Source organism: Malania oleifera, chromosome 5 (genome assembly GCF_029873635.1).
Source record: "Malania oleifera isolate guangnan ecotype guangnan chromosome 5, ASM2987363v1, whole genome shotgun sequence".
NCBI lineage: Eukaryota > Viridiplantae > Streptophyta > Magnoliopsida > Santalales > Ximeniaceae > Malania > Malania oleifera.
This window is the reverse complement of record NC_080421.1, coordinates 81,182,939-81,210,600: the sequence shown is the minus strand read 5'-3', so window position 1 is coordinate 81,210,600 and position 27,662 is coordinate 81,182,939. Positions and strand designations below refer to the sequence as shown.

Sequence of the window (27,662 nt, the reverse complement as noted above, 5' to 3'; positions counted from 1 at the left end):
GAAAACCTTCCATAATGAACTTGCAAAATGGATCTGTTTATCATAAAGAGATTCGTTGCTCCTGACCTAGCTTCACCTTAATTTTTATTTGAACAAAAAGTTATGTCTTGGTCCGAAGGAAGTGACTACGGCCAATAAATCTCTTGCTATGGGTGATTCTATTAGTGAAAGTTCAAGTGCAGCTATTCCCTCCACTTGGGAGTTGAGTACATCATCTACCATGTCCCGAGAGGTGTATAACAATCTTATCTGCATATTTCAATTACTCCAAACTCATTCTTCTACATCTAATATTATTGTGACCCCAATATAGCTAGACTTCTTGCCTATTAATCCACTTCACCCTAGGTTATTCATTTTGGTGCCTCCACCCACATAACACGATCCTAATTTATTTTAGATTGTGAAACCCACTACTTAACACTTTAAGGATACTCTTCCAGATGGTTCAGTTACATCGGTTTCTAGTTGTGGCAGTATTTCTCTTGTTTCCTTCTATGCCTCTTTCCTTTGTGTTATATGCATTTATGTTTCCCTTGAACCTATTATCAATTAGTCAATTAACTAAATCTTATAATTGTTCTTTGACCTTCTTCTGTTCTTATTATGTTATTCAAGATATCCAAATGAAGAAGTGGATTGGTGGAGGGCTTGAAAGGAAGGCTAGTATTATTTCAATGGTGGCGATGGTTAATTTAGTTATTGTCATACCGCTTCCAAAATATCTACAGATGGCATTTCTCTTTATCAATGGCACGGACACCTGGGTTATGCGTCCCTTAAAAAAAACCAAAAAAAAAAACGCATGTCTTTCCCGTGTTCAAGGTTGTTTCTTGTTTTGAGTGTACTACATGTTAGGACGTATTTTCCCTCTAGAATTGAGTCTTGTAGTAAATCATTGTTTTCTCTTGTTCATTTAGATATTTAGGGTTCATGTACAGTAAAGAATTTGACTAATCATCAATATTTTGTGTCCTTTGTGTATAGTTCTTTACTATGACCTATTAGATCAAATTTTTGGAAGTATTTACTCAATTCTGCCAAGAAATAAAAACTCAGTTTGACATTGGCTTTGAAACTTTTCGATCTGATAATGCACTTGAATTTGTTCAAAATGAGCTTTAGTGTTTTTCTTGGCCAAAGGAATTATTCATGAAGCATCATATTTGCATACCCTTAGTATGGAGTGGCTGAAAGAAAAAATAGACATTTACTTGACATAGCATGGTCTCTCCTCCTTCATATGCATGTTCCTAAAACCTTTTCAACTAATGCTCTTCTTACAACATGTTTTGTACTCAATAGGATAGCTTCCAATGTTCTAGGGCGACGAATTCCCCCCTCCATTGTGTCCCTAGAAGCATCCTCCATTTTGTCTCTATTTTGCCTTATGCCTTTGGGGGCACATGTTTTGTTCATGTTCCAAATACTAATTAGGACAATTTCTCTCCTCGTGTGGTTAAATATGTTTCTATTAAGGCACTCAAGAACTGAGAAAGGTTATAGATGTTAGGATCCCCACACTCACGGCATATATGGTAGTGCAAATGTCATTTTTTTTTCCAAAGGTACCTTAATTCACTAGTGTAGTGTCTCCTTGGATGATACTTTGTCCATCAATGATTTTAAATCCCCATCATGTGGTCATCCTCATGTTTTTATTGTTATCCCTCTCCAAAAGTCTTTTGCTCCTCTTCCAAATCCATCAATTACACACTTGGTGAAATAGTTAAGGGTTTATGAACAAGGAAAAGCAAGAACAAACATCATTACCACATTAAGCTATTAGGTTGTGGGCCAAATGTATATCAAGCATTAACACTTCCCTGCATGTGCAGCCCGACAGCACCTTGAAGAGAAACACACACAATAGATAACACCCAACACGGGGAATACAATATCTTTTTAAACATCACATAATAAATGCAAGCAATGAGAGTAGAACCTAGGATCTCCTGATAACCAGCTCTGATGCCATGTTAGAATACCACTTAACCTAAAAGCTTAAGCTATTAGGTTGTGGCCAACAACGTATATCAAGCTTTAACACACTGTTTCAACTTCTGGTTCTTCCACCCCAGTGTGACTTGGATTTGCCCATGGCGCACTTGCAAGGTACTCAAACATGTACTATCCTTTTGTTCATTATGTTTTGTTCTTCACCTTCCTAATCCTATGCATTCTTTTGCCTCATTAATTTCCTCTATTTCTATCCTTTCCATGCATGTTGCAGCCCCTGCTAACCCTGTGTGGAAGCATGAAATGGATGTAGAAAAGGAGACATGTATGGTACTTCTAGTAGTTTATGTTGATGAAACCATCATTGGAAATCAGGTGATTGCAAATTTTGAGTAGTGCCTTGAAGCTAAATTTGAAATCCAAGACTTGAGTACTTCACATTACTTTCTTGGAACAGAGATTGTACAATGTAGAAAAGGGTTGAGTCCATCTCAGTGAAAAATATACACTGGACTTGGTAAGTGATATAGGTTTGTTGGGAGCTAATCTAGTTGATACTCAGATGCTAACATGAAAACTGTCTAGGGATGCCAAACCGGATTTTCAAGACAAAAGTCTATACAGGCAATTGGTTGGCAAGTTGATCTATTTGGCTGTCTTAGACATAACATATCTTTCGCAGTGGGGGTGGTGAGTCAATTTATGAAAAATCCAAAACAACCATAATGGGATGTTGTTTGTAGGATTTTGCAATATCTCAAGCGATCTCCCAACAAAGGTTCAATATATAAATGAATAAAAAATGTAAGATCATGCAATACCCTGATGTAGATTGGGCTGACTCTATTGATGTTCGAAAGGTCTACTATTGGATAGTGTACTTCTGTGCGACGTAACCTTGTCACCTAGCATGGCAAGTAGCAAACTACTACAGCAAGATCTAGGGCTGAAGCAGAATAATGACCTATGGCTCATACTGTGAGTGATCTTATGTGGTTAAGATGGACTTGACTTTTTGATAACGAAAACAATATATATGTTTCTTGATAATCAAGCTACCATTCATATCACCAGCAATCCGGTTTTTAATGAGAGGAAAAATCACATTGAAGTTGGCTGTCATTTTGTGAGGGATGCTTTGTTGAATAAGATCATAAGTACTTCTTTGAAATCTAGTCAACTAAGCAAGGTTTTCACAAAGCCTTCATTTAAGCCTGCATTGTCTAATGGTTGTAATGAGCTGCAGTAAGTGAAATTTATACACCAATTTGAGTGAGAGTGTTAGAAAAGAATATTTTACTTCAATATTAGATAATGTGACTAAAGGGTACTTTGTTGCTACATATTACAAAAAAGAAGTTGAATAAAAGAAACTATGTGCAGGTTTAAGGCTCTTGAGATCTATTTGACAGGCTTATACAAATCTGTGGACTTGTTGAACGACAAAGGGAAAGTGTATGTGCAAAAAGCCACATTGATTGTTTCCCTCCTGTGGAACTCAATAGAACCCCATACTGCATAGATGTGTATGCATGTGGATTTATGCAAGGAAGTTGGGACTACGATACTCCAGTAACATACCCATATGTATGATCTCCCCTAGAGTACTTTCAACCATGGTCTTAAGTTTCTGCAAAATTGTCAAAGTTCTGTCGAAGGTTCCGCTTCCACCGCCCTTGAAACCAAAATGACAATCAATTTTCATCTTACAACATTTCCATTGAAATTTCCACCAATCATCCGAAATTTATCTAACTCTCAAAATTTTAACGAAATATGTAGAAATTTTAATTATATAATAAATTCCCTCATATTCAAAATCAAAATCTAATTTTCTCTATTAATTACTGTTTCTTTTGTTAATGGGGATCATTTCAAGAAGAATATGAACAATAGCTTTCATATATTTAAACATGAAAAGTTAAACTTGATATTAGCTAGAACACTTTTTTTGATCATTTATGTTTAAATTATCTATATTTGTATCATAGATAATATTCAACAAGTTTATGAATTTCATCTAAATAAATTGAATGTGTATTGTTTAATATAATAATCATATTACAACTAATGTACCTTAAAATTCCACCAACACGTCATTGAAGTATTTATTTTAATATTTTACTACTAAATCTTGCATTATTATTAATAAGATATAAAATTTCATAAAAGAATTCCATGCTTCACAACTACTTTCCATCATTTTTAGAATGAAATTGAAATTGACAGCGAATCGAAATTCTTGCACTTCTATAGCTTCGAAATTTTAGTCGAAACCCAAATTTAAAACCTTGTTTTCGGCTACAACAAGGAGACAGGAGTATCACCAAGTACTTTGTGAGATGAACTGCATCCTTGTGGAACCCATAACATCCAATCTCCGTGAAATTCAAAGGCAAAGGGATCAAACAATAGTTCTTTGAGTTGGGTTTGAAACCCAACTTCAGTCCTTGATTCTTGGTAGTGTGGAGTTGCCATCCTTGGCTAACATTTATTCTCACATAATTTGTGCCTCTCCAGCACCCAATCCCAAACTCCTTGTCATGGTATAACCTCTAGTTTTGAGAAAATTGCATTCGACAAGGTGGTTCTAGCCCTCAACCAAGTAGTAGCAAAAGTTTTCAAGGTGCTTCAAGTAGCCGTGGAGGAAGATAGAGGCCCCACAAGCAAGTGTATCCATTGTTGAAAATAGGGTCGTACAATTAAGTAGTGTTGGGATCACACTAAACCCTCTTTTGTCACCAATGTAGCCACCATTGATTCCACACTGGATCAACTATTTGGGAGCTATGTAGCTTCTAGAGGAGTGACAAGCTTATCTTCCCATTGTATTTGTTCCTTAGGTAATCTAATAGCTTGCATGTTGTCAAATACCTCTCCCACTAGTCAATGGGTTATAGATTTAGTTGCTACTAACCATATGGCTTCTTTGCAACCCTCCAGCATATAAAAACTTACCTTGTGTTCTCGTTATTAATGAGTCCACTATTACATTAAAGGGAACAAGGGTAGTAAATCCCCCCCCCCCCCCCCCCATCATCTCTCGCTCCCTCTCTTCTAGTTCATACATTCCTAAGTTTCCCTGTAATCTCATGAGATTTAGCAAGATTACAAAATCTATGAATTGTTCCATAACATGCTTTCCACACTATGTTGTCATCTAGGATTCAAAGATTTGGAAGATGATTGGCAAAGAACATGAGGTCGGTCGACTTTACTACTCTGTCCCTTATCTCCCTCCACCCCTAATGCTACACTACTTCAAATTCATTGTTGCCTTGATTATCTTCCCTTGGATAAGTTAGAACACTTGGTTCCTGCCTTGTGTCTAGTTTTTAGTCTTGAGTTTTTTCAATTAGGGAAACACCATGGTTTTCCATTTGCTTTTTTAGTCAATAACGAGCGATTAGCCCTTTCATGTTAATTTATTATAATATTTGGATCCTAGTTGTGTTGTGCCCAAGTTGAGTTTTATATATTTTGTAACTTCTGTAGATGATAATATTCAAGATCACTTGGCTTTTTTAGTGAAAGATCTAAGTTATTTCATATCCTTTGACTTTTTTTTTTTAAATAAAGACCCAATTTAATTTATCCATCCAAATACTTCATAGTGATAATTCTATGGAGTACTTCACTACCTATAGAACTAAATAATGTATGATTCATCAGTCATCTCGTGCCCACACTTCACAATAAGATTGAGTTGCATAGAAGAAAAATTGGCATACCTTGAATTCACTCGTACTCTATTGTATCAAATGAATGCCCCCAATATATTTTGGAGCGATGTCATGATTAATGCTTGGTCTCTCATAACAAAATGCCATGGTAAAGTACCCTATTCTATTCTCTTCCAAAATGCTCCTTTTTTCTAACTACTTCCTTGTATATTTGGGTGTTGTCCTTTGTCCATAAATTGACTCTAGGGGTGGATAAATTGAATCCTTGTGCTATCAAATGTAGTTTTTTGGGTTACTCTTGCATTAGCATTGTTTTTTTCTATGTTGAGGTTACCTTCTTTGAGCCTACACCATATTATTCCAATTACTTAATGAGTTTTTTTCGTCGCCTAGTCTCACGATCTCTAGTCTATTGTCTCATCCAAGAACTCCTACATCAACATTTCAATTAAATTCTTCTCCTTGGTTAGATCCTCATTTGCAGCTATACACATGACAACAAATCAAAGGAGGAGAGCCTCCTCTAGATCTTAAAACTACGTCTTTAGTCCCCTCTTTTGATGATTCAACTTGTCATTATATTGGCCTTCCTATTGTTGTCAAGAAACGTAAACACACATGTACTTAGCATCAAATCTCTAATTTACCTAGCATCCAATCTCTAATTTTGTCTATTGTGATTTCTTGCTAACCTCTTTTATTGATTATTTCCATTTCCAAGTCTGTGGGTCAAGTCTTATCCCACTTTTGGTGGAGGGCTGCAATGGTTGGAGAGATGTGTCCTTACATGGCCATGATTCTTGGGAACTAGCACCTCTTATGAGCCTGTGGTTGGATGTCATTAGGTGTATGGGTGGAACTACTCCCACACATTCTCCCCAGTTGCTGAACTTATGTTGGTCTGTCCTTTTATATTTTTTAGACATCACTTGTCACTAGCCTTGGCATTGGTTGAGATGAAGAATGCCTTCCTAGGTGGTGATCTTAAGCAAGAGAGCTACATGGAGCAACCTTTGCATAGGGGTGTCATCTTAAGAAATCTGTATATGGTCTAAAGCAATATCTTAGAGCATGATTTGATAGGTTTATTGTGGTGGTACTTGAGTTTGGCCTTGGCAATGTGGAGTGGTCACTTTGTATTCTATTGTCAAACTGCTGTTAGTAGGATTTTTCTTGTTGTGCATGTCCATGATTTAGTGATTATTCATTATGCTTGTCAAGGTATCGAGAGATGAAGCATTTTCTATAGATAAAATTTCAACCAAAGATTTGGGCTAGTGAAATACTTCTTGGACATGGAAGTATCTAGATCTTATATGGAACCATCAGGTTACGTAGGAAGAATGTTCTAGACCTTTTAGATGAGACTGATTCAGATGTGTTGATACACCCAATGATCCTTGCATTTTATTACGTGATTTTTTGGCTAACCTAGACGATACTGGAAACTTGTTAAAAAGTTATCTTAGAGTCACTTTATTAGATATATTTTTAGTATCAAGTGTTGCAAGTTAGTTTCTTGATCCTCTCTAAACAAGTGACTAGGATGTGGTATGATGTGTTCCTAAAATGCATTATTTTAGGCCCCCATTTACCTAGGTTTTGTTCTCATTTATCTGGTATTTATCCTTTCTTATCATAGTTCGGAGTTATGCGTGGTTTGTTCATGTTTCAGGAAAATAAAGTTAAAACTGAGGAGTTAGAAATACAAGAAGCCAAGGGAGTAATTGGGAAGCACAAGGCTCAACCAAGTCCCCAAAGCCTTAGTTCATCAAAGCAAACAAGACCTTACTCGACCATGTGGTGCGACCAGCAGTCACAAAGAGCGACCAAGACACAAAATGAAGACTCCAGAGTGTAGACTGAAGTGGAGATGTTGAGAGGTTCAACTAAGGGCATAACTAGGAGATTTTGGGGGTGCGACCAGGTCGAGGAAGCCTACAGATTGAACCTTAGAATTCCCGAGAGTCTTGACCAAGGCATGACTAGGGAATGACTAGGCGGCAACCTGGTCGACTGTGTTCAAATCCAGAACCTGTTTCGCGAGATTTTGGCCAAAACTTTCCTGATTTGAATTCAAATGCTTGTAAACCCTTTTGGGTATATAACCAAACTTCAAATAGGTGATTAGGGTTCCCCTTTGGCCCCTCTTAGGTTAGTGACAAACCTAGAGTGTCTTTGGATGCCATTTAGATTACATTTACAGCTTTCTTTCAATTCCATGTCTGGTTCGTATTCGCATTCTTTGAAGGCCTGTGACAACCTTCGAGTTCTGAGTGCTGCCGCGTAGATTAGTTGGTTCTCAATTGTAATCCCGATGGCTAGTGACAGACCTTCGAGCTTCAATTGATGTCGTTTTCAATACTAGTCTATTTACTCTGCTTTGATTTCAATTCTACAATTTAAATACCATGCCTTTACTTTCTTGCATATTTACTTCTCTGATTGTGATGAAATCATAGGGAATAGGATAGCATAGCTAGGGATTCGGTCACTTATACGTAATAGGTTATGGTTCCTAAAGAAGGTTTTGAGTTCGCTAGATAGGGTATACCTTGATTCCCGATCGTGCTCAGGACAATTGGTGCACCTTCGCAATCCTATGCTACTCGAGTGGTTCAGTTGACTGTCTAACCTAGTATGGATAGCTGACTGGACATAGTTACCGCAAACGATAGCCTAAGTTGGATTCGTAATTTGAGACTTGCTTTCTAGGAGTAGCTTTAATTACAATTTACTTTCATTGCTTGTGTAGTTTAGAAAACAAGCCAAAAATATTATTTTTTTCCTTTTATGCAAAGCATAGTAAACTAGGCTAAAATTGGTAAATAACTGCACTAAGTCCTTGAAGATCGACACTAGACTCACTCCTTGTTCTACTGAACTTGGGCTTAGTAAGGTTATAAATATTATTTTTAGTAGTTAAGGACTCAAGCCTTGGCGAGCCTCCCAAATTTTGACGTCGTTACCGAGGGCTCAGTTACAATAGTAAGCCAATTTCTAGTGTAGTGTCTACATGTTTTGTTTTTCTTTATTTTATTTTGTTTTTCACTTTTGTTTGATATTTGAAGTCTTGATTGTGTGCTGAACTTGTTTATGCTGGGTTTGTGCTCTTTGGATCTAGATTTAGTGCCTATAGACCCTGAGATTGTGAGATCCCGTAGGTCAATTAGGAAATCTACATCTAGTCCTGACCAGTTCCCGCTTACAAAAATCCGGAACCTCTTGCTTCCCGTCAACCTACGGGCAAGGAGCAACCTCTTCGGCCCTTGAGGTGATGTTCAGTGGGGAGATATAAACCTAGGTCTTGTAACCTACTCAAGACGTGAGAATTAAGCCACCCCTAGAGATGAACATAATTCATGAACTCCCTTTTTTAACTTAGTTCCCTATCGGTAGCATGAAGATGACATAAGTTGTGATGATTGTCCTAGTTGGCCATGAAAGAAAAATATATAAAGAAAAGAATGAGCAGAAAAGAGAGAAAAAGAGAAATGAGAAAAATATATAGCATACCTGCTCCAAATACAAAATGGTCAAGCTAGGGACACAACATACCATATCCTTGCATGCATAAAGCTTCTTCGGGTGCTTCGGTGCATATGATGTATTCACGCCTGGTTTGTGAATTATCAATCTAGGGTAATCTTGGTAGGATGTGGCGAGTAGGTGAGAAGGCACTACGGTGAAGGACCCGACACCTCGTTAATAGGCTAGATTCCATTCTTATGAGACTAGTCCACTCAACTTTCATCGTTGGTTCTTAGAAGTATGTGAGATGTTTGACCATGCATGTTTTTCCTCACATACGAGAGTGACCCTATCTTCTTGAGTGTTTTTGAGAGTATACCGGTGAGGTTGAGTCAAGACAACCTTTCTGTAGGTGTCCAAGGGTAACCCGAGTGCAATAAATCATTCACTTTACACATGCCTTGTGATTATGCTTGTTTATGCTCGGATTTATATGATGATATTAACTCTAAATTGTAATTTTTGGTTGATTCTCTATGGGTTATGATTTTCTTGATGGCTATACACTATTAAGACATGTATGAGTGATTTGCTTCGGAGTTGTCTTTATAATAGAGTTATTTATGGAGGAGCCTAATTGTAATAATGATATATTCCTGTATGTGAAATGGCATTATTGTGTTACTTGTTGATCCTACTTAACGTCCATCGAGATTGGTGTTTGTGGGTATCGCCTTGGAAACTATCATGAGACTATAACTCGTCCACTAGAGTCACCTAAGGATTTAAAGCCTTGTTGCATATGGTAAATACAATCGTGTTTCCCACGAAAGAGGAGGTAGGTAGGAATTTGGTTATCTTTTATAGTTTTCTTAGTTTTGCTTTGCTCGAGGACTAGCATAGTGTAAGTTAGGGGTTGTGATGTGTTCCTAAAATGCACTATTTTAGGCCCCCATTTATCTATGTTTTGTTCTCATTTATCTGGTATTTACCCTTTCTTATCATAGTTTGGAGTTATGTGTGGTTTGTTCATGTTTCAGGAAAATGAAGTTAAAACCGAGGAGTTAAGCAATACAAGAAACCAAGGGAGTAATTGGGAAGCACAAGACTAAACTAGGTGCACAACCAAGTCCCCAAAGCCTTAATTCATCAAAGCAAACAAGACCTTACTTGACCATATGGTGCAACAAGCAGTCACAAGGGGCGACCAGGTCATAAAATGAAGACTCCAGAGTGCAGACTAAAGTGGAGATGCTGAGAGATTCGACTAAAGGCACAACTAGGAGACCCTAGAGATGCAACCAGGTCAAGAAAGCCTGTAGAATGAACCCTAGAATTCCCAAGAGTCTGAAATCAGGGCACAACCAGGGGAAGACTAGGGCGCAACCTGGTCGACTGTGTTCGAATCCAGAACCTGTTTCATGAGATTTTTGCCAAAACTTTCTTGATTTGAATTCAAATGCTTGTAAACCCTTTTGGGTATAAACCAAAACTTCGAATAGGTGATTAGGGTTCCCTTTTAGCCCCTCTTTGGTAAGTGATAGACCTAGAGCGTTTTTGGGTGCCATTTAGATTAGATTTACAACTTTCTTTCAATTTCATGTCTGGTTCGTATTCAAATTCTTCGAAGGCCTATGACAACCTTTGAGTTCTGAGTGCTACCGCGTAGATTAGTTGGTTCTCAATTGTAATCCTAATTGCTAGTGACAGGCCTTTGAGCTTCAATTGATGCCGTTTTCAATACTTGTCTATTTACTCTGCTTGGATTTCAACTCTGCAATTTAAATACCATGCCTTTACTTTATTGCATATTTAGTTCTCTAATTGTGATGAAATCCTAGGGGATAGGATAGCATAGCTAGGGATTCAGTCACTTATACGTAATAGGTTACGGTTCCTATAGAGGGTTCCGTGTTCGCTGGATAGAGTATACCCTGGTTCCCGATCGTGGTTAAGATGATTTGTGCACCTTTACTACCCTATGCCACTCGAGCGGTTCACTTGACCGTCTAACGTAGTATGGATAGCTAACCGGATATAGTTATCGCGAACGACAGCCTAAGCTGGATTCATAATTTGAGACTTGCTTTCTAGGAGTAGCTTTAATTACAAGTTACTTTCATTGCTCGTGTAATTTAGAGAACAATCCAAAAATCTTATCTTTTTCCTTTTATGCAAAGCATAGTAAACTAGGCTAAATTTGGTAAATAACTGCACTGAGTCCCTAAAAATTGACACCCGACTCACTCCTTGTTCTACTAAACTTCGGTTTAATTAGGTTACAAATATTATTTTTGGTAGTTAAGGACCCAAGCCTTAGCGAGCCTACCATGGTCATTTGTATCTTTATGTACATGTGCACTTGGCAAAGATCTCTTTTATCTCTAGATTGAGTTTATAATTGTGTTTAGTGATACACAAATGCGGATTGGGTTTGGTCACACTCCAACAAAAGATCCATGAGCTAGTATTGTGTGTTTTTTAGTGGTAACCACATATACAGGGGATCATCTGGAACCACTTATAGAGAAGTAGTCTAAAATTACTTATTACAAGTACTTTTTCAAATAAGTACTTTTTTCAAATAAAAGTATGTTTTTCTTTTCTTTTCTTTTTTTTTCAAAAAATACTAATTTTCCTAGATAAAAGTAGTTTGCAAAAGTACTTTGTGATATAAGTACTTATTTAAGTGTAAACCAAACACTACTCTAGAGGAGTAAGAAGCAATTTGTTGTGGCTTGATTGAGTGTTGAGTCGAAGCATAGGGCCATGGCCAACAATATATGTGTATTGGTTTAGTTGAAGAATATCTAGGATGAACGTAGTTTTCCATAGTCTCAACCAATGGAGTTGGTGTGTGATATGATGATGCTACTCACATTACCTCAAATTGAGTCTTCTAGGAGAGAATACAACATATTGAAGTTGACTATTCTTAGAGAAACTTGGGCAGAAGCTCATTGCAACAACTCATGTGAAGTCCAAACGCCAACTTGCTCATAACTTCACTAAAGCTATAGGCTGCTTGGGCTAATCAATTTGGAAGAATCTAGGGGGATATGGCGTCTATGCTCCAGCTATAGGGGGAGTGTTATTGGTTATTTAGTATTATCATCTATGTAAGTAACCATGTGTCAGCAAGAGAATGTGGGTGTTAGGGTTATATTGATTTAAAGCAAATTAGGAGAATATGTTATCAGGAGAATATGTTGCCTATGCCCCAACTCGGGAGGGAGTGTTATTGGTTATTAGTACATTATTATCTATATAATTAACCGTGAATTATTAAGGTTATTGTGGTCTTTGAGATGTACTTAGATACATTAAAAATAGAAAGGGAGACCTATCATTCTGACTAGGGTTTTCAATTTACACAACATTGGGAACATTAACAAAGAATAAATAGCCTGTACACTCTTTAGAATGAGCTTTCCCAACAATTATCAGCAATTTTCACTGCATGAATGTTGGGAAAGGAAAATTGGCATTGTGTGACTTTAGAAGGTGCAGTTGAGGCTTCCAATGACGACTTTCTCTCTCCTAGGTCAACAAAGAAAGAGTTGTGGTTGCTAGGTTGGAGACAAATCAAATTTGGAGTCCATGGATACATGGTGATTGTAATTATGGGTGAGGGACAATGCCGGTGCTGATGAAAATAAGGCAAGTTTTTTCCAGAAATATTTTTAATTCTAGTTGAGATTAAAAGAAAGGACTATCAAAAGAATGCCACCAAGTTTTGCCTTGAAATCATTTGGCATAGCACAGGGGATAGAGAAATAGAAAAAGGAAAGAAGAGAAATACAAGAGAATAGCGAAGAAAGGAACTGAACACGAGAGACACAAGGAAACAAAACACAAGAGAGAGGAGAGAGACAAAATAGATTGCACTGAAAGTTATGAATAATTCATCAAAGGCGGTTCATACATGCACAAGCGTATAGGTACACAAATAAGAAACCCTAAGGAATAAATTACCAAAAATTTATAATTAAAAAAAAAAAAAAAAAAGCAAATAATTAAATTTTAAAAAATTTGAAAATAGCTAAAATATCAAAATTACCCTAACTAAAAAATTTACTAGAATATTCTAATTTCCTAAAAATACCAAATATAATGTATTTACACCTCCATCTGTGCTCCTATGACATATATCCTACTCAAATTGGAGGTTACAAATATAACACACCCCCATTTTGGTTCTAGGGGTCTACTCGGTTTCTTTTTGTTCGGTTTTACCCAAAACCGAACACTGAACCGAAACATATCGGTTCTTATAATTAAAAATCGTTATCAAACCATGAACCGACGGTTTGGTTTAAAAAAAAAAAAAAAGAATTTCTCCGGTTCAATTTTCGGCTTCTAACCAAATTGAACCTCAGCCAATGTTAATAATAGTCAAAGCCCATTACAAATCAATTGGGCCTTTACTAGGGGCTTTATTGGAGAGGGCCATGGGAGTCAAATGTGGGCTAGGCGCAATAATGCAAGCCCTCAGCCCATCAGCTAGTAGTTGGGTTCGTAATAAAGGGAAGGGGAGAGCCTATATTTATAGCTGGGGGAGAGACTTCAAATCTCTATCACATCCGAAGTGGGACAAGAATCGGTGGGAAGGCTGGGAGCATTGAGAGTTTTTCCTGCTCTTGTAGCTCCACATCGAAAATTTGTGAAGAAGGGGAGTCTGTCCAAGTTTATAAAAGCTAACTATTTCTTCTTTTTTTTTTTCTTGATATCTATTTTAATAACTAAAATTGAAAAAAAAAAAAAAAAAAAAGGTTAAGAATGTGAAGATGTATTTATTTTATTCAAAATTGAATTTACTGGGAAATTATTAGTTGAAGAACTTATTAATATATATATATTAGTTAAATTATATATTGTAGGACAGTATTAATATATATTTTTATAATATATTTCGGTTTTTCGGTTTTCCGGTTTGGTTTTGGGTTGGAAACCGAAACAGAAACCGAACCGAGAACTGAAATTTTATAATTCAAGAACCGAAACTGAAACCGAAAACCAAAAGACCAAACTGAAACTTATTTCGGTCCAGTTTCGGGTCAGTTTTCTGTTTTTCAGTAAATTTTGTACACCCCTATTCGGTTAAACAAAAATAAAATGTAAGTCCAAACAAGGATTTTGTCAACAAAACTCCTAACTGATTACATAATCAACAGAGCAGCCATGATTTTTTTTCATCACAGCATTCTACAAGAAATGACAGTTTACTTTGATGTGCCTTGTAATTCCATGAACATTAGATTGCTAATGGTAGCATGATTATCAAAGCACATATCCATGGGTTTCACTATAAGAAATCCACAGTGACATCAAAGATTATAACTACAAAAACACACACACACAGAGTCACAGCACTAATTTATAAACAATTTCAGATAAATTTTTAAATAAGAATATGTTTAAGAAAAATATTATGCTAGAAATATCTACTAAAGATTCCATATTCCATCCAGAGATTTTCTATCCTGAACCAATATACACAAATGACATTCTCAAGAGCCAGCACAACCAACCATAGAAAATTTGTTATGGTTCATGCAACTTGTTTCTTTATGAGACACGCTAAACTTATATTTTATGAAAACATGTTAGACTTTGTCCCTTTGTGTAGAATTAATGTAATAAAGTTTAAAAGATCCACAAATAAGTGCAATATCTTTTTTTTTTAAATCATCAAAATTTCAGTATATATGTGTGCATGTGCGCTATACTATAACATTTAACTGCACTTGCACCAAAACCAGTGGGGTCAGATATGACAGGTCAAAAAAGAAACAATGACTTGTACCATTTACAGTTCCCCTATGAAAGATTTAGAGCCTCAAAACTTACTGGATCCCACAGCAGTAATTGACGCACTAACCGCAAAGCCCAAACATTGGGAAACCTATAGCATTCAAAGAAAAAAAAATTTGGGAAGCAAAACCACCAAAATTCAGGAACATGTTAAATATATAATAAAATCCCTTAATTGACACAGAATGCATCATATTAGAAACCCACCCCAGTTTGAGAGGATCTCGACTCTTTACTTGAAGGGAGAAAAACTCTTCAGAGCACTTCCAAGAAGCAGGTGAAACTCCACCCTAAATCCCAGGAGTAAAATTTCATTAGTGTACAGAGGAAAATCAATGTCTCAACACAATGACAAAATGGGAGGAACAAAATGAAGTGTTAGAACACCACCATCTCTAACAGAGACAATATTAAATTTTCACGACTTCTAGACTATTCATCTCTCCTGACCCCACCCACAAAATAGTGTAAGTATTAACGTGGTAATGGGCATTTCAATTTTATGAGTATTTTGGGTTGGGAGATGCCCATTTCTTTTAAGTTTTTCCCATATTTATTGTTTTATCTACTCTTCATGATGATCCATTTTATTTTTCTTCTATTCAAGGGAACTTGAATGAGAACTTCAATTTTTCCAAAAATTTGAAAGAGGGAGACCGGTGACTCATTTTGTTGTTGAATGTTCTTTTGTGAGAATTGGGGACTGATAGAAACTGCTGGTTGTCATAAAGTGTGGGTCTGGAGATCTAACACTCAATAAATAGTGAGCAAATAAGTATTGGAATTGGGGTCTCCAACCTCTTTGATTTCATTTAAGCTGCCACTAACATTTATTTAACCTTTTTGTGGTTAGATCATGTAATTAACCAGCAATTTATATGAAATTCTCAAACTTTTGGAAGGGTTAGAGGATCACTATTGCCCTACTAAACTATTGGAAGGTTTGCGAGGTGACTCAATACTAAAGGTAAGGTAATAAACTCCAAATTTAAGATCATACATGGTTAACACTTACAGTCCATTCATAAACAGATGCAAAGGGGACACTACTACATTCTCCAAGCACAACCATATTCTTAGACCAAGCTTGGGTTTGCAATCCAAACCCTATCGTTTTTATGAATCCATGTTTGACTTAGAATTTCATATAAATTGGTAGTTAATTGTATGACCTAACAACACCCAAGATAATTAAAAGGTTAGCGACAAGTTGATTGAAATTAAAGCAATAGGCGACCCTTATCTCCACACTCATTTTCTTGCCATCCATCGAGTGTCAAATCTTCAAACCTTTATGATATTGGTGTAAAGAGTTTGATATATATTTTTGGCCACAACCCAACAACTGAAGCTTTTAGGTAAAGCATGACTTAACAATTGAGTATTGGACTCATATTGAAGTTTCTTTGGTAAGCAACTCTAAACTAACTTGATTCATGTTCTTAATATTAACCTTTTTCACATGCATTCTTTAAGTGGGAAAGTTAAGGTTCCATCCAAATTAAAGGCTTTTACTTGGGTTGTAGCTTGCAAAAGGATCATTACTAATGATTTATGAGAAGGGAAGGCCAAACAAAGCTTTATATCTTAATTTGTGTATTCTTCTATATTGAAGTGGGGAGACTATTTGTCATGTGTTCTTGTATTATACTTTGGAAATATGGACCAAAGTGCTTGGAATTTTTGAGAAGCAGGTTTGTCCATTTCTTCAAAGATTTCTGTCTTCATCAATTAAAAGGCCTTCGCAATGGGAAAACAGTGTTCAGAATTTTTGAGAAAAAATGGGTTTTTCTGTTTCTTTGGAACAGGTAGCCACATTTGGTGCATCTCGTTAAAGGGCGATGTTGGATATTGTAAGAGTTCTGCTGCACCTGTTGGTCTGTTATGGTGGAAGGCCATTTTCTTAGCTTCACTTTATTGACCTGCAAGTGGCCATTTTAGAGGAGCTTTTTCTGATTCATATGTGGAGAAACAGGAGTACTATGTCCTTAGTCATTTTCGCATTCTTATTTCGTCTTCTTTATCTTGTAGATGTTCTATTTAGTGAAGGTTGTCTTAGCCTCCTTTTTTGTCTCACTTCTCTATTTTTCTCAATAGAAGCCTTTGTTTATCTAATAAAATTGGAAAAAAAATAAGGAAAACAGAAGGAAACAAACGCACAAATGCATTCATGCATATATGTAGGTATGTATGAATGACATCAGTACACATTAACACATGTATCCAACAATTATCTCCAATTTATAGATGTAGAAACTCACCAGGTCATTTGTACCTACAATGCGCTGATGTTTTGAGGAACTACCAGGGATTAAGATGCACATTTCCATGAATGATCTGAGTCTGATACAAAATACAATTATATTCATCATGCATATAAGGACAGCTATTAAGTTAAAGATGAATAAAGAAAGAAGCAGAGCTTAGCAAACAGGATTAAATAATAAAAGGGGAACATAAAAACTAGTATACATCACACAAAAACCAATGTGTAAAATTTTAAGAAGTATGAATGGAGTTAGTTGGAGTTGTTTGGATGATATTTTCACAAGAAAGGGTTTTGGTGAGCGGTGGCGCTGGTGGTTAATGGGTTGTGTCCAATGTATGGTTCTTCATTGTTGTGAATGGAGAACCTAAGACCTGGTTTAGGGCTTCAACAGGTATCAGACAAGGGGAACCATTATCATCTTTTCTGTCTACCCTAGTAGCTAATATGTTGGGCAGAATGGTGGATGGGGGCTGGTCAAAGGTTTGAAAATGGGAAAAGAGGATGTGGTTGTTTCTCATCTTCAATTTGCGGATGATAATGATACTATCTTCTTACTAGAGAATGGCAGGCGCTTTTCAAGATGTATTTTGCATATCCTTCATGTTTTTGAGAGGGTGCCAGGGCTGAAAATAAATTTGGGGAAGAGTGGTCTACCAGATATTAATATGCCTCTCGAGTGTATTAGGGAGCGAGCTTTAGAGGTGTGGTATGCCTTTTATAGTGGCCTTTGAAATACTTAGGGATCCCTTTAGGGGCCAATCCTAGATCCATGGATTTTTGGAATCTGGTGCTGGAAAGAGTGACCAAGAGGTTGGATGGTTGGAAGGGGGTACTTTTTCCCTTGGGGATAGAATTACCCTTATTCAGGCTTGTTTATCTAGCATTCCCTCATATTATTTGTCAATTTTTAAAATTCTAATGGGGATTGCGAATAAGATAGAGAAAATAATGAAAGATTTCTTATGGTCAGGAGTACAAGGTTTTCGAAATCTTTTTGTTAGATGAGAGGAGGTCTGCAGGTCTAGAAAGGAGGGAGGGCTGGGTCTTGGTAATGTGATGCCTACAAACATCACTCTCCTAGCCAAATGGATATGGCATTTTCCCTTAGAAGATAATCCCCTTTGGCATAAAGTGAATAAAAGTGAGCATGGGTCGGATGTAAATGGGTGTGATACATATGTTAGTTTGCGATGTTCTTTAGAGAGTCCATGGAAATCTATTTCTCAGATTTATCCCTTGTTCACTTCTCACACTAATTTTGATGTGGGGAGATGTTCTCAGATTTGTTTTTGGAAAGATCTACCGTTGGGGAATATTTTCTATCCACATTTTTTCCTCGCCTTTTCCAATTGAGCTCAGGGAAAGATAGTGTGGTTTCTTTTTTTTGTGGTCCACTCATGTAGCCCTTAGGTCTCTTGGAACTTTCATTTCAGAAGATCTCTAAATGATAGAGAGACAATGGAACTCTCCTCCTTCTTGTTGTTATTGGATAATTTCATCTTTCTTCAAATAGGGATACTCAGTCTTCGACTTTGGATCTTTCGGGGATTTATTCTTGTAAATCTTTTTTTGGCTTGTTGATCCGTTCCAACTCCTATTTTCCTCTATTTTCATGTATTTGGAAGGCCAAAGTTCCCCCAAAGATCGCTTTCATTTGGTTGACTGTGCTTAATAGAATCAGTAGTAATAATCTGTTGCAAATTGGGAGACCTTTGAAGGCCTTATCCCCAGATGTTTGCATGCTTTATTATTTGAATTCTGAGTCGGCTTCTCATTTGTTCTTACACTATGATTTTGCTTGGAGCTGTTGGGAGAAGCTTTGGGCTTGTCCAGTGATGGTGGATGGAAGGTTGGCTATCTCTTTTGCAGGCTTTGGAAGGAAAAAGGATAGGACTGCTCTATGGAAGTCTGGAATATTTGCAGTGCTGTGGGGTTTACAGTTGGAATGAAATGCAAGAATCTTTTTGGGGATAAAATTGAGCATTCAACTAAATGAGCAGGCAAAACGAATCTCAAACAAACAATTTTCTATTACAAATCCAGCAATTCCTAAAGCTAATTTTATAATGCTTCTCTCAAACAATGAACCCCTTCACTAAAACTCTCCACCAAAATCCCAAAACACACTGCCACCAATTTCATGATCATGTCCATAATAACACTAATCCCCAAATCAGTACCCCTTACTAGAGATCATCACCCCATAACCACTCATTGTCATATTTTTCCCTCTCAAACAACATCTCAAACCTTATTCAAAATTTAGGGTTTTGCAGCATACCTAGTACCAAACGGCAGTCAAGACCATGAATAGTCAGAGCCTATTTGGAAACAGTTCCTTCTCGAAAGAAAAACGGAGCACTTGGAGGGTTACAGAAAAGACCAAGTGACACCTCTTTCTCAGTATCATTCTCGAACAAGAAACATCACTAGAAGTTGAAGGAGTTGCAATGGTTCCTATTCTTGAAAACCTCAAATCCTTGGTTGAAGAACATTTAGGCACCCAACAACATCATTTTGGTTTGCCTGAGAGTTAATGCCTTTAGTATATTCATTTGGTAGAAAGAATACTAGCTGAGGGGGTCATTCAGAATGCAAGATGGAGTGGAAGCATTGGGCTGGAAGAAATTTAAGCATCAATGGAGCAAGCAGAGGAAAGAATCCAACTGACCCACTTCAGTAGCTGGGGTTCCTGGACTGTGGCTTCATGAATATAGGTCAAGCACAGTCAGTCATCTCAAGATTGGAAGTTCAACCATGCCAGCAATGGAGGAACTCCGACAAGTTTGGTTGTGAAGGGAGATTTTTCGAGAAGGGAAAGTATGGCTATGTATATGGATGCGCTATACCTACTCTAGGAAAAATTTTAAATTTGAATGGTGCGCCATAGGGCTTGTCCTCAAGTCTTTTGTTTCAATGCAGGAAGAGCCCAAAAAAACAAGATGAACAAGCCCAACATAAAGGTTCACAATAACAAAGTGGAATGGGTCTAAAGGTGAGGGCATTTCAATTACAAGGGGCACTAATGTAGGGGGTTCCTAATCTAAATACAGTTGCTTCACCTAGGGCCCAAACCACTTGGGTATGAGTTAATGAGGATAAGCAAGAGACGCACACAGGTAATTCAAGCACAATTACTATGAAAATTAGGCAATAGTCTTGACAAGTTTGAGGATCATATAGGATGTAGACATGTGCTTGCTAGACCCAATTTTGAATTGGCTACCACGGGTCCATAAGAGGATGATGTCCAAAATGGAGGCGGGAGAACAAGTCGCGAAGCAGAAAGGGAAGCGGATGGTGGAGGCTGAAGGAGACACACACTCTCCAAACTTCAAAGCTAACCAATTCTCTCTACACATACGAATCTAAGATTGAGCACTTTAGGAGGAATGGTGGTGAGTCGGATGGTAATTTAAAAGTAGGTTAATAAATGGATATGAGTTATCTCAGGAGCTACAGGAATCTGACAAAAAAAGTTGGTAACTCTATTCAGATTTGTACAAGATCAAATGCTGTCCCTAATTGAGAAGAAACTAGTCATTTGCCATTAGGAACACAACTTGCTGTCAAGCCATCTTCCAATTTGTCCATTGTCACCAATTCTAACCCTTTTTTTTTTTTTTTTTTTGAAGACAATGAACCTCATCAATAATCAATCTGAGGCCCACCGAATGAATAAAATATCTTCTTTAATATTATCCCAGATTTGATGTTATCCCAGACAAACTTTCCGTCACCTTTTGTTCCATAAGAAGTTAACCAATAGAGGGTGTTCCAAAATTGTGGACCTTTTAGAGGACGAGAGAAAACCAAGATGTTCAAGAAGCATTTGGGACTTGAGGGGGATGATTGGGTTATTATCCCCTCCTCGGGTGCATCTGTGGGTCAAATTGTGATTTAGGACATGAGTGTAGCACCTTTCAAGGAATGTCTACGATTGCATCTAGGACTTGAAAATCAACATTTCTTTCCTGTGTCCTCTATACCCTCCTCTCCTACTGTGATTCTCCCCTCCTCTTTTGAGGAGCAGTTCTTGGATCCTCATCCAGTCAGTTCTGGTTTTAAACTAGGTATTGTGTATACGAGGCGCCCTCGCCCACAGTCTCTTCTGTTAGCTCATCCGATATCTAATCCTACCACGCTCTAGATTCAGTCAGTTGCAGCACCTCTAGAGCATTTGGTACGTCGTTCTTCTCGAGTGTCTGTATTCCCAGACAGGTATGGGTTTCCCTCTTCAAGTTCTAGTAACTCTGTTTCAGCTCTTACTACTGCATTGTCCACTTTAGATATTCCCACTTCCTACTCAGACGCTGCCAAGCATGATTGTTGGCGACAAGCTATGCTTGCCACTCTAGAGGCCAATCACACCTGGAACATTGAGCCTTGTCCTCCCACCAATGTTCCTCTGGGTTGTAAATGGGTTTACTCAGTCAAGGTCTGATTTGATGGAAGTCTAGATCATTACAAAGCTCGCCTTGCTGCACTTGGGAATAATCAAGAATATGGTAGTCAATTATGAAGAGACCTTTGCTCATGTGGCTAAGATGACTACTGTTCGTACAATTCTAGCTATTGCTGCTTCCATTGAGTGGCCACTACATCATATGGATGTCAAGAATGCTTTTCTTCATGGAAATCTTAAAGAGTATATTTATATGAAGCCACCCCCGGGCTTGTTTCCCTCTCCGACTTCACATGTGTGTAAGCTTCGTCGTTCTCTTTATGGTCTCAAACAAGCTTCGAGGGTCTAGTTTGATAAATTCCGCACCACTTTATTACAATTTTCATTCAAGTAGAGCAAGTATGACACTTCATTGTTTCTTTGGAAATCAAACATGGGTATTGTCGTTCTTTTGGTTTATGTTGATGATATTGTGATTACTGGTTCCAATTATGCTTTACTTGCTCAGCTCAAGAATCATCTCTCAGAGTCCTTTCATATGAAAGATCTTGGGTCTCTCACATAATTTCTTGGTCTTGAGGTGAATTGTAGCCCCTCAAGGTATTTCACTCAATCAACATAAGTATGCTAGTGACTTGGTGGCCACAGCTGGCCTTCAGAAGGATACTTTTGTTGATACTCCTATGGAATTAAATGTCAAGCTTTGCAAAGAGGAGGGTGATTTACTTGCTGATCCCAATTTATACCAGAAGTTGGTGGGTAGTCTTGTCTATCTCACCATTACTAGACTAGACATTTCTTTTGTTGTACAGCAAGTCATCCAGTTTCTTCATACTCATCGTCATCTTCATTTGGCTTCTGTCCGTAGGATCATACACTATGTTCAGGGCACTTCTGCCCATGGTTTATTCTTCCCTGCAGGCAATTCTACTCGCCTTGCTACTTATAATGATGCTGATTGGGCTGGTTGTGCAGATACATGTCGCTCCATCACTGATTGGTGTGTGTTCTTAGGTGATGCATTGATCTCTTGGAAGAGTACGACGCAAGACAGAGTCTCTAAGTCATCGACAGAATTTGAATACCGGGCGATGTCTCTTGCTTGTTCTGAAATTATTTGGCTTTGAGGCTTCCTTGCCGAGCTAGATTTTTCTAAGACCAATCCTACACCTCTACATGCTGATAATACAAGTGCTATCTAGATCACAGCCAATCCCGTCTTTCATGAGCGCATTAAGCATATTGAAGTCGATTGTCACTCTATCCGTGAAACATTTGAAGCTCGTGTCATCACTCTTCCACACATTTCCACTGAATTACAAATTGCGAATATCTTCACCAAATCTCTCACTCGTCATCGACATTGCTTCCTAAGTAGCAAATTGATGCTTGTTAATCAACTTGCATCAATTTGAGGGGGGCTGTCAACGGAACAGCAAACAGCAAAGCAAAAGATTTCTTTCCTTACTTCAACCCACATTTATTTCCTTATATTTCAATTCATTATTTTGTTCAGTTAGCATATAGTTAGTTTACATGTATAGGGCTTGACAGATTATAGTTTACTTGTATAGGGGTAAAATCATGCTAGACCTTATTTACTTTCCATGTAAAGCATTCTTGTAAAGTCTATATATAACATACAGAACTCAAGGCCAATTCATTCGGCCATTCCCAAAATATTTGACATTGGAGACTTCAGTTTAGATGATTCATCATCAAAACCATATAGATCTCGTGCCAGCAGTTATCATCCAGTGTATCCACCATCTCAGCACTATGATCCAGATCATGTGTATCATCCTTATCCTAGTGGGTCAGGATCTAGTGAATCGTCTTCTACATAGCACCCACAGCCAGCCCCAACCCAACTTACGGATATGGATATGGCTATGATTTAGGATGACGATATGATCAAATGGAAATTACGCACATCCTATATCTATTGGATTCTGAAGGGGAGCTTAAGGGCAATGGTAAGGTTGTTGCCGTGTGACCTGCAAGTCATGGGTTCAAGGCGTGGAAATAGCCTCTTGCAAAGATGCAAGATAAGGCTTTGTACTATAGACCCATTGTGGTCTGCCCCTTCCCCGGACTCTGCATACGCTAGAGCTATGTGCACCGGGCTGCCCTATATCTATTGGATTTTGGCATCCAATAAATTTTCAGGATCAAAAACGAAATGACATGAACATCGATTTATTCAGCTATGTATTTCCAGAAGGGTGGGGAGATGATTCCAAATTCCGATCTCATAATAGAGATGGAGACTATAAAGAGCCTCCATGTCATTCCTTTTGGTGGTGACATGTGCGTATGTTGTAATATTGTATTCATGTATTGAACTTTGATACTAATCATTTTTCAAATTCATGTATATTGACTCATTTAGCCATTTTATGTCTCTAATTAATTGGTTCTCACTTTACCCATTAAAGTAGTGCAAACTATTAAAAAAACAAAATACTTTTCCCGTAAACAACAAATTAAAATTAATATATATTATAAAGTATTTACAGGTTGAATAAAAGCAGTCAACATTCATTAAAAATCATGTATTAAAGGATTCCACGCTTATTCTTCAAATTGAAAAAAATTCAAGGTTGTTACACCCATTTTTCCGTTACATAACACCCGCATCTCTTGCATCCCCACGACACCCGCAATTGTAATGCGACATTACCCGTGGCCGCAATTTAAAACAATGGTAGCAAATCATTAGTATTATGCCCACCAAATTAGGGTCCGCATAAAAGCCCTAATCTTACAATGAGCCAAACAAAATAGTTCAAAGGAAGAAAAACAAGAATTTTGCCTTTCCAACAACTGGGTAAGAAAAGATTTTGTAGAAAAACCAAACTAGAAGAATCCTCGAATCATACCCTATTCAAAGGACAAAGGAATCTAGCATATGCAACTACAAAGTCATATCATCAACCTCACTCTTATTGAGATTTTCAAATATATGAAATCCCACGAAAGAGATCCCCACTTTAAAAGAATAGAAAGCATTAATTGGTGCATTATGCAAGCGGAACAATCTAGAAAGACAAGGGGACAAAGATTCCAAAGATGACTCACCCACCCAAACATCTATCTTCCAATAAAAGAATATGATTCCCAATTCCTACACGATAGTGTGCAAGAGGAAAAAAGAATTGAGCTACCTGAGAAACGAATTTCCAATGACTAGCATAAGAAATAATACCACAATCCCTAGTATGCCACCATTCCTATGCAATTTGTACTTAGTTTTATAACCATATGCCATAGCGAGTCAACCTCCAAAGCCATTTACCCACTAAGGAAATGTTTTTAGACACCAAGTTCCCAAGGCCTAAAACCCCTTCTGCTTTCATAATAGATCCAAAATATCAAAATCTATTAGTGTTGTTGATTTCTTAATAATCATGTTCAACCTTCTCATCCCTAACACCCAACCACAAAAAATCTTTCATAATCTTCTCCAATTCAACACCCTAACTGGAACTCTAAAACGGGAAAAATAATAAGTGGGAATGTTCTAAAAAATAGAACTGATAAGAATAATACAAGCCCCTAGAGATAAATAAGTCCTCTTCCAACCTTCCAATCTTCTACCCACCCTCTCCATCACCACTTCCCAAAAAAGAATAGGAATGATTGCTACCTAAAGGAAGACCCAAATAAGTTAAAGACCAATCAACTAACTACAATGCGCTAAATTAGCAAAAGCCTCTAAAACACCCTCACTCAAATTAATACCCGCAACCTCACTCTTGGAGTTATTAATCTTTAATCCTAAAATTTTATCAAAGACTTTTAGAAAAGTCAAAACCTTTTGAAACATTACAACATTTCCCTTAAGAAGCAAAAAGGCATCATCTACAAATTGAAGGTGAGAAACGACAATATCCTCCCTACCAACCTTAATCCCCTGCCTAACTTCAACACTTTGAACATGTCTCAACTCAACATGCAACTCAACACATCCACAACAAAACTAAAGAGAAATGGAGATAAAGGGTTCCCTTGTCTCTACACTTACGAAGCCTTAAACTAATCCCTTAATTGTCCATTCACTGTGACCGACATGATTACTGAAGATAAACAACCTTTCATCTGTCGTCTTCAAGCTAACCTAAAGCCCTTTCTGTCCATAATGTGATCCAAAAAATTCCACTTCAACAAGTCATAATATTTTTCAAATTCCATCTTGAATAATACTCCACTCCCTCCCCTCTTCACATCCTCCACTTCATTGGCTATCAAAACAGCATCTAAAATTTGCCTATCCTTGATGAACAAATTTCTTCGAAGTAAATATACCCCCTAAAATGTCCCACAACCTTTTCAACAAAACCTTAGCCAAAATATTATACAAACTAGTAACCAAACTAATTGGCCAAAAATATTTCACTTTGTTTGATCCCTCCTTCTTAGGTATAAGCGTGATAAAAGTAGAATTTACACTCTTTCCCATCGCCCCATTGCAGTGAAATTCATGAAATACTTCCATTATATCATTTTTAATAACCTCCAGATTCTCCTTAAAAAAGTCCATAGTAAAGCCTTCCAGACCTAGAGCTTTATCTCTCTCCATTTCAAGTGCCGCCCCTTCTCCTCCTTAATATCGAAAGCTCTCTCCAACCAACTAGCATGGTCCTCACTTATAAGGCTCCAATCAAACCCCTCAATGATCATACTATGCTTAGATATCTCAATGTACAAACTACTATGAAAATTTATCGCTTCCCCAATGAATTTGGAATCGTGCTTCACTCTTCCTGAATCTAACTCCAATTCTTCAGTAAAATTTCTCCCCGCCCGAAACAAAATAAAATCCAAATCATCACTAAGGTGGTCCTCTCTAATTCTATCCTCCTCACGAGCCAAACCACACTCTTCCCACCTATGCAAAACCCCAATTTCATTAAGGATTGCATTCTTTTGTTCTTTAAGGTCCCCAAAAGTATCCTTATTCCACACTTTCAATTTGCAGAGGAGAATCAAACGGCGGGACTTGCAGAGGAGAGTTTCTCGCGACAACGGGGCAAGATGACAGCGAGTTCGGGAACTCTAGATCTCGCGACGAAGGCGGCAGGACCCCCAGCCCTCGCGACGACGGCAACTCGGTGCTGTTCGGGGTTTCGCAAAGGAGACTCAGAGGGCGATCTGTGCCGTTTCCGGGATTTGTAGAGGAGAAGCTCTCGTGACGACGGCGAGTTTGGGAACGTAAGTGAATTCAAAACTAGGGGAAGGTCGACACCTAGGGGGACTTTGCACTCTGCCTCTCTCCCGCTCCACATCCCCAGCCTCCTCCTGTTGTGCGTGTTTCGCCAGAGAGAAGAGTCATCAACTGCAACCACGGTCGCCCACTTTGTCACCTGCCGGGTTTCTAGGACTTTAAATTCGGCAAGCCATTCTTCTACCGGTACTCTGAAACATCCTTAATCAGGTATGTCTCTCTTCAATTTTCGTTGAAGTAAGACGCCTCCAGCCTAGGATTCGATGGCAGCGCCTGCCGGCCCTTTGGGGGATCCTCCACCAGTGGGGTCTCTTTTGAAAGGTGGTTCGGGACCTTTGTCGTATGCCCATGTAGTATCATGTTCTCATGCTGTTAAACCGTTGTCTTCCTCTTTCAAACTTGCCATGAGATATTCAATTGATGGAGATATTGGTTTTATATTCTCGGAGTCTGAGATGAACAAAGTGGCGGAAGATTTTAGGTTTGCACTGGTTCTGAAATTTTTGCAATCTAAACCATCCATTAATGTTATCCGTTTGAATATCATAAAGTCGTGGGGCCTTTTGGAGATCCATTCTGTTAGTTTCATGGATGATTTTCACGTATTGGTTCAGATGAAGAATGAACGAGATTTTCTTCATGGATATGGTCTCGTGAAGGAAGGATTTTGGCTGGATTTCCGTTTCGTATTTTTCGATGGACACAGGATTTCAACCTAAAGCAGGAACCATCCTTGGCCCCTCAATGGTTATTTCTCCCTGGTCTTCCAATGCACATGTACAGACCTGATTGCTTACAAATTCTAGCCATGAGGTTTGGTCGATACCTGGGAAC

The 27,662-nt window shown here is 37.8% G+C and overlaps 1 protein-coding gene across 7 annotated transcripts in view; it reads right to left on the bottom strand.

Moving 5' to 3' along the window:
• LOC131156200 (probable protein phosphatase 2C 51) overlaps positions 1–27,662 on the bottom strand; it is a 138,909-nt gene that overhangs the window by 8,377 nt on the left and 102,870 nt on the right. For 4 of the 7 annotated variants that reach the window (XM_058109701.1, XM_058109703.1, XM_058109704.1 and 1 more), the window contains 3 exons: positions 17,189–17,270; positions 15,135–15,217; positions 14,964–15,018 (listed from right to left, as the gene is read on the bottom strand). In XM_058109701.1, the coding sequence (XP_057965684.1) occupies positions 14,964–15,018; positions 15,135–15,217; positions 17,189–17,270 (220 nt within the window). Of the gene's footprint in view, positions 1–14,963; positions 15,019–15,134; positions 15,218–17,188; positions 17,271–27,662 lie in introns of those variants that run through there. The other 3 variants (XM_058109707.1, XM_058109708.1, XM_058109705.1) reach the window with 2 other exon arrangements.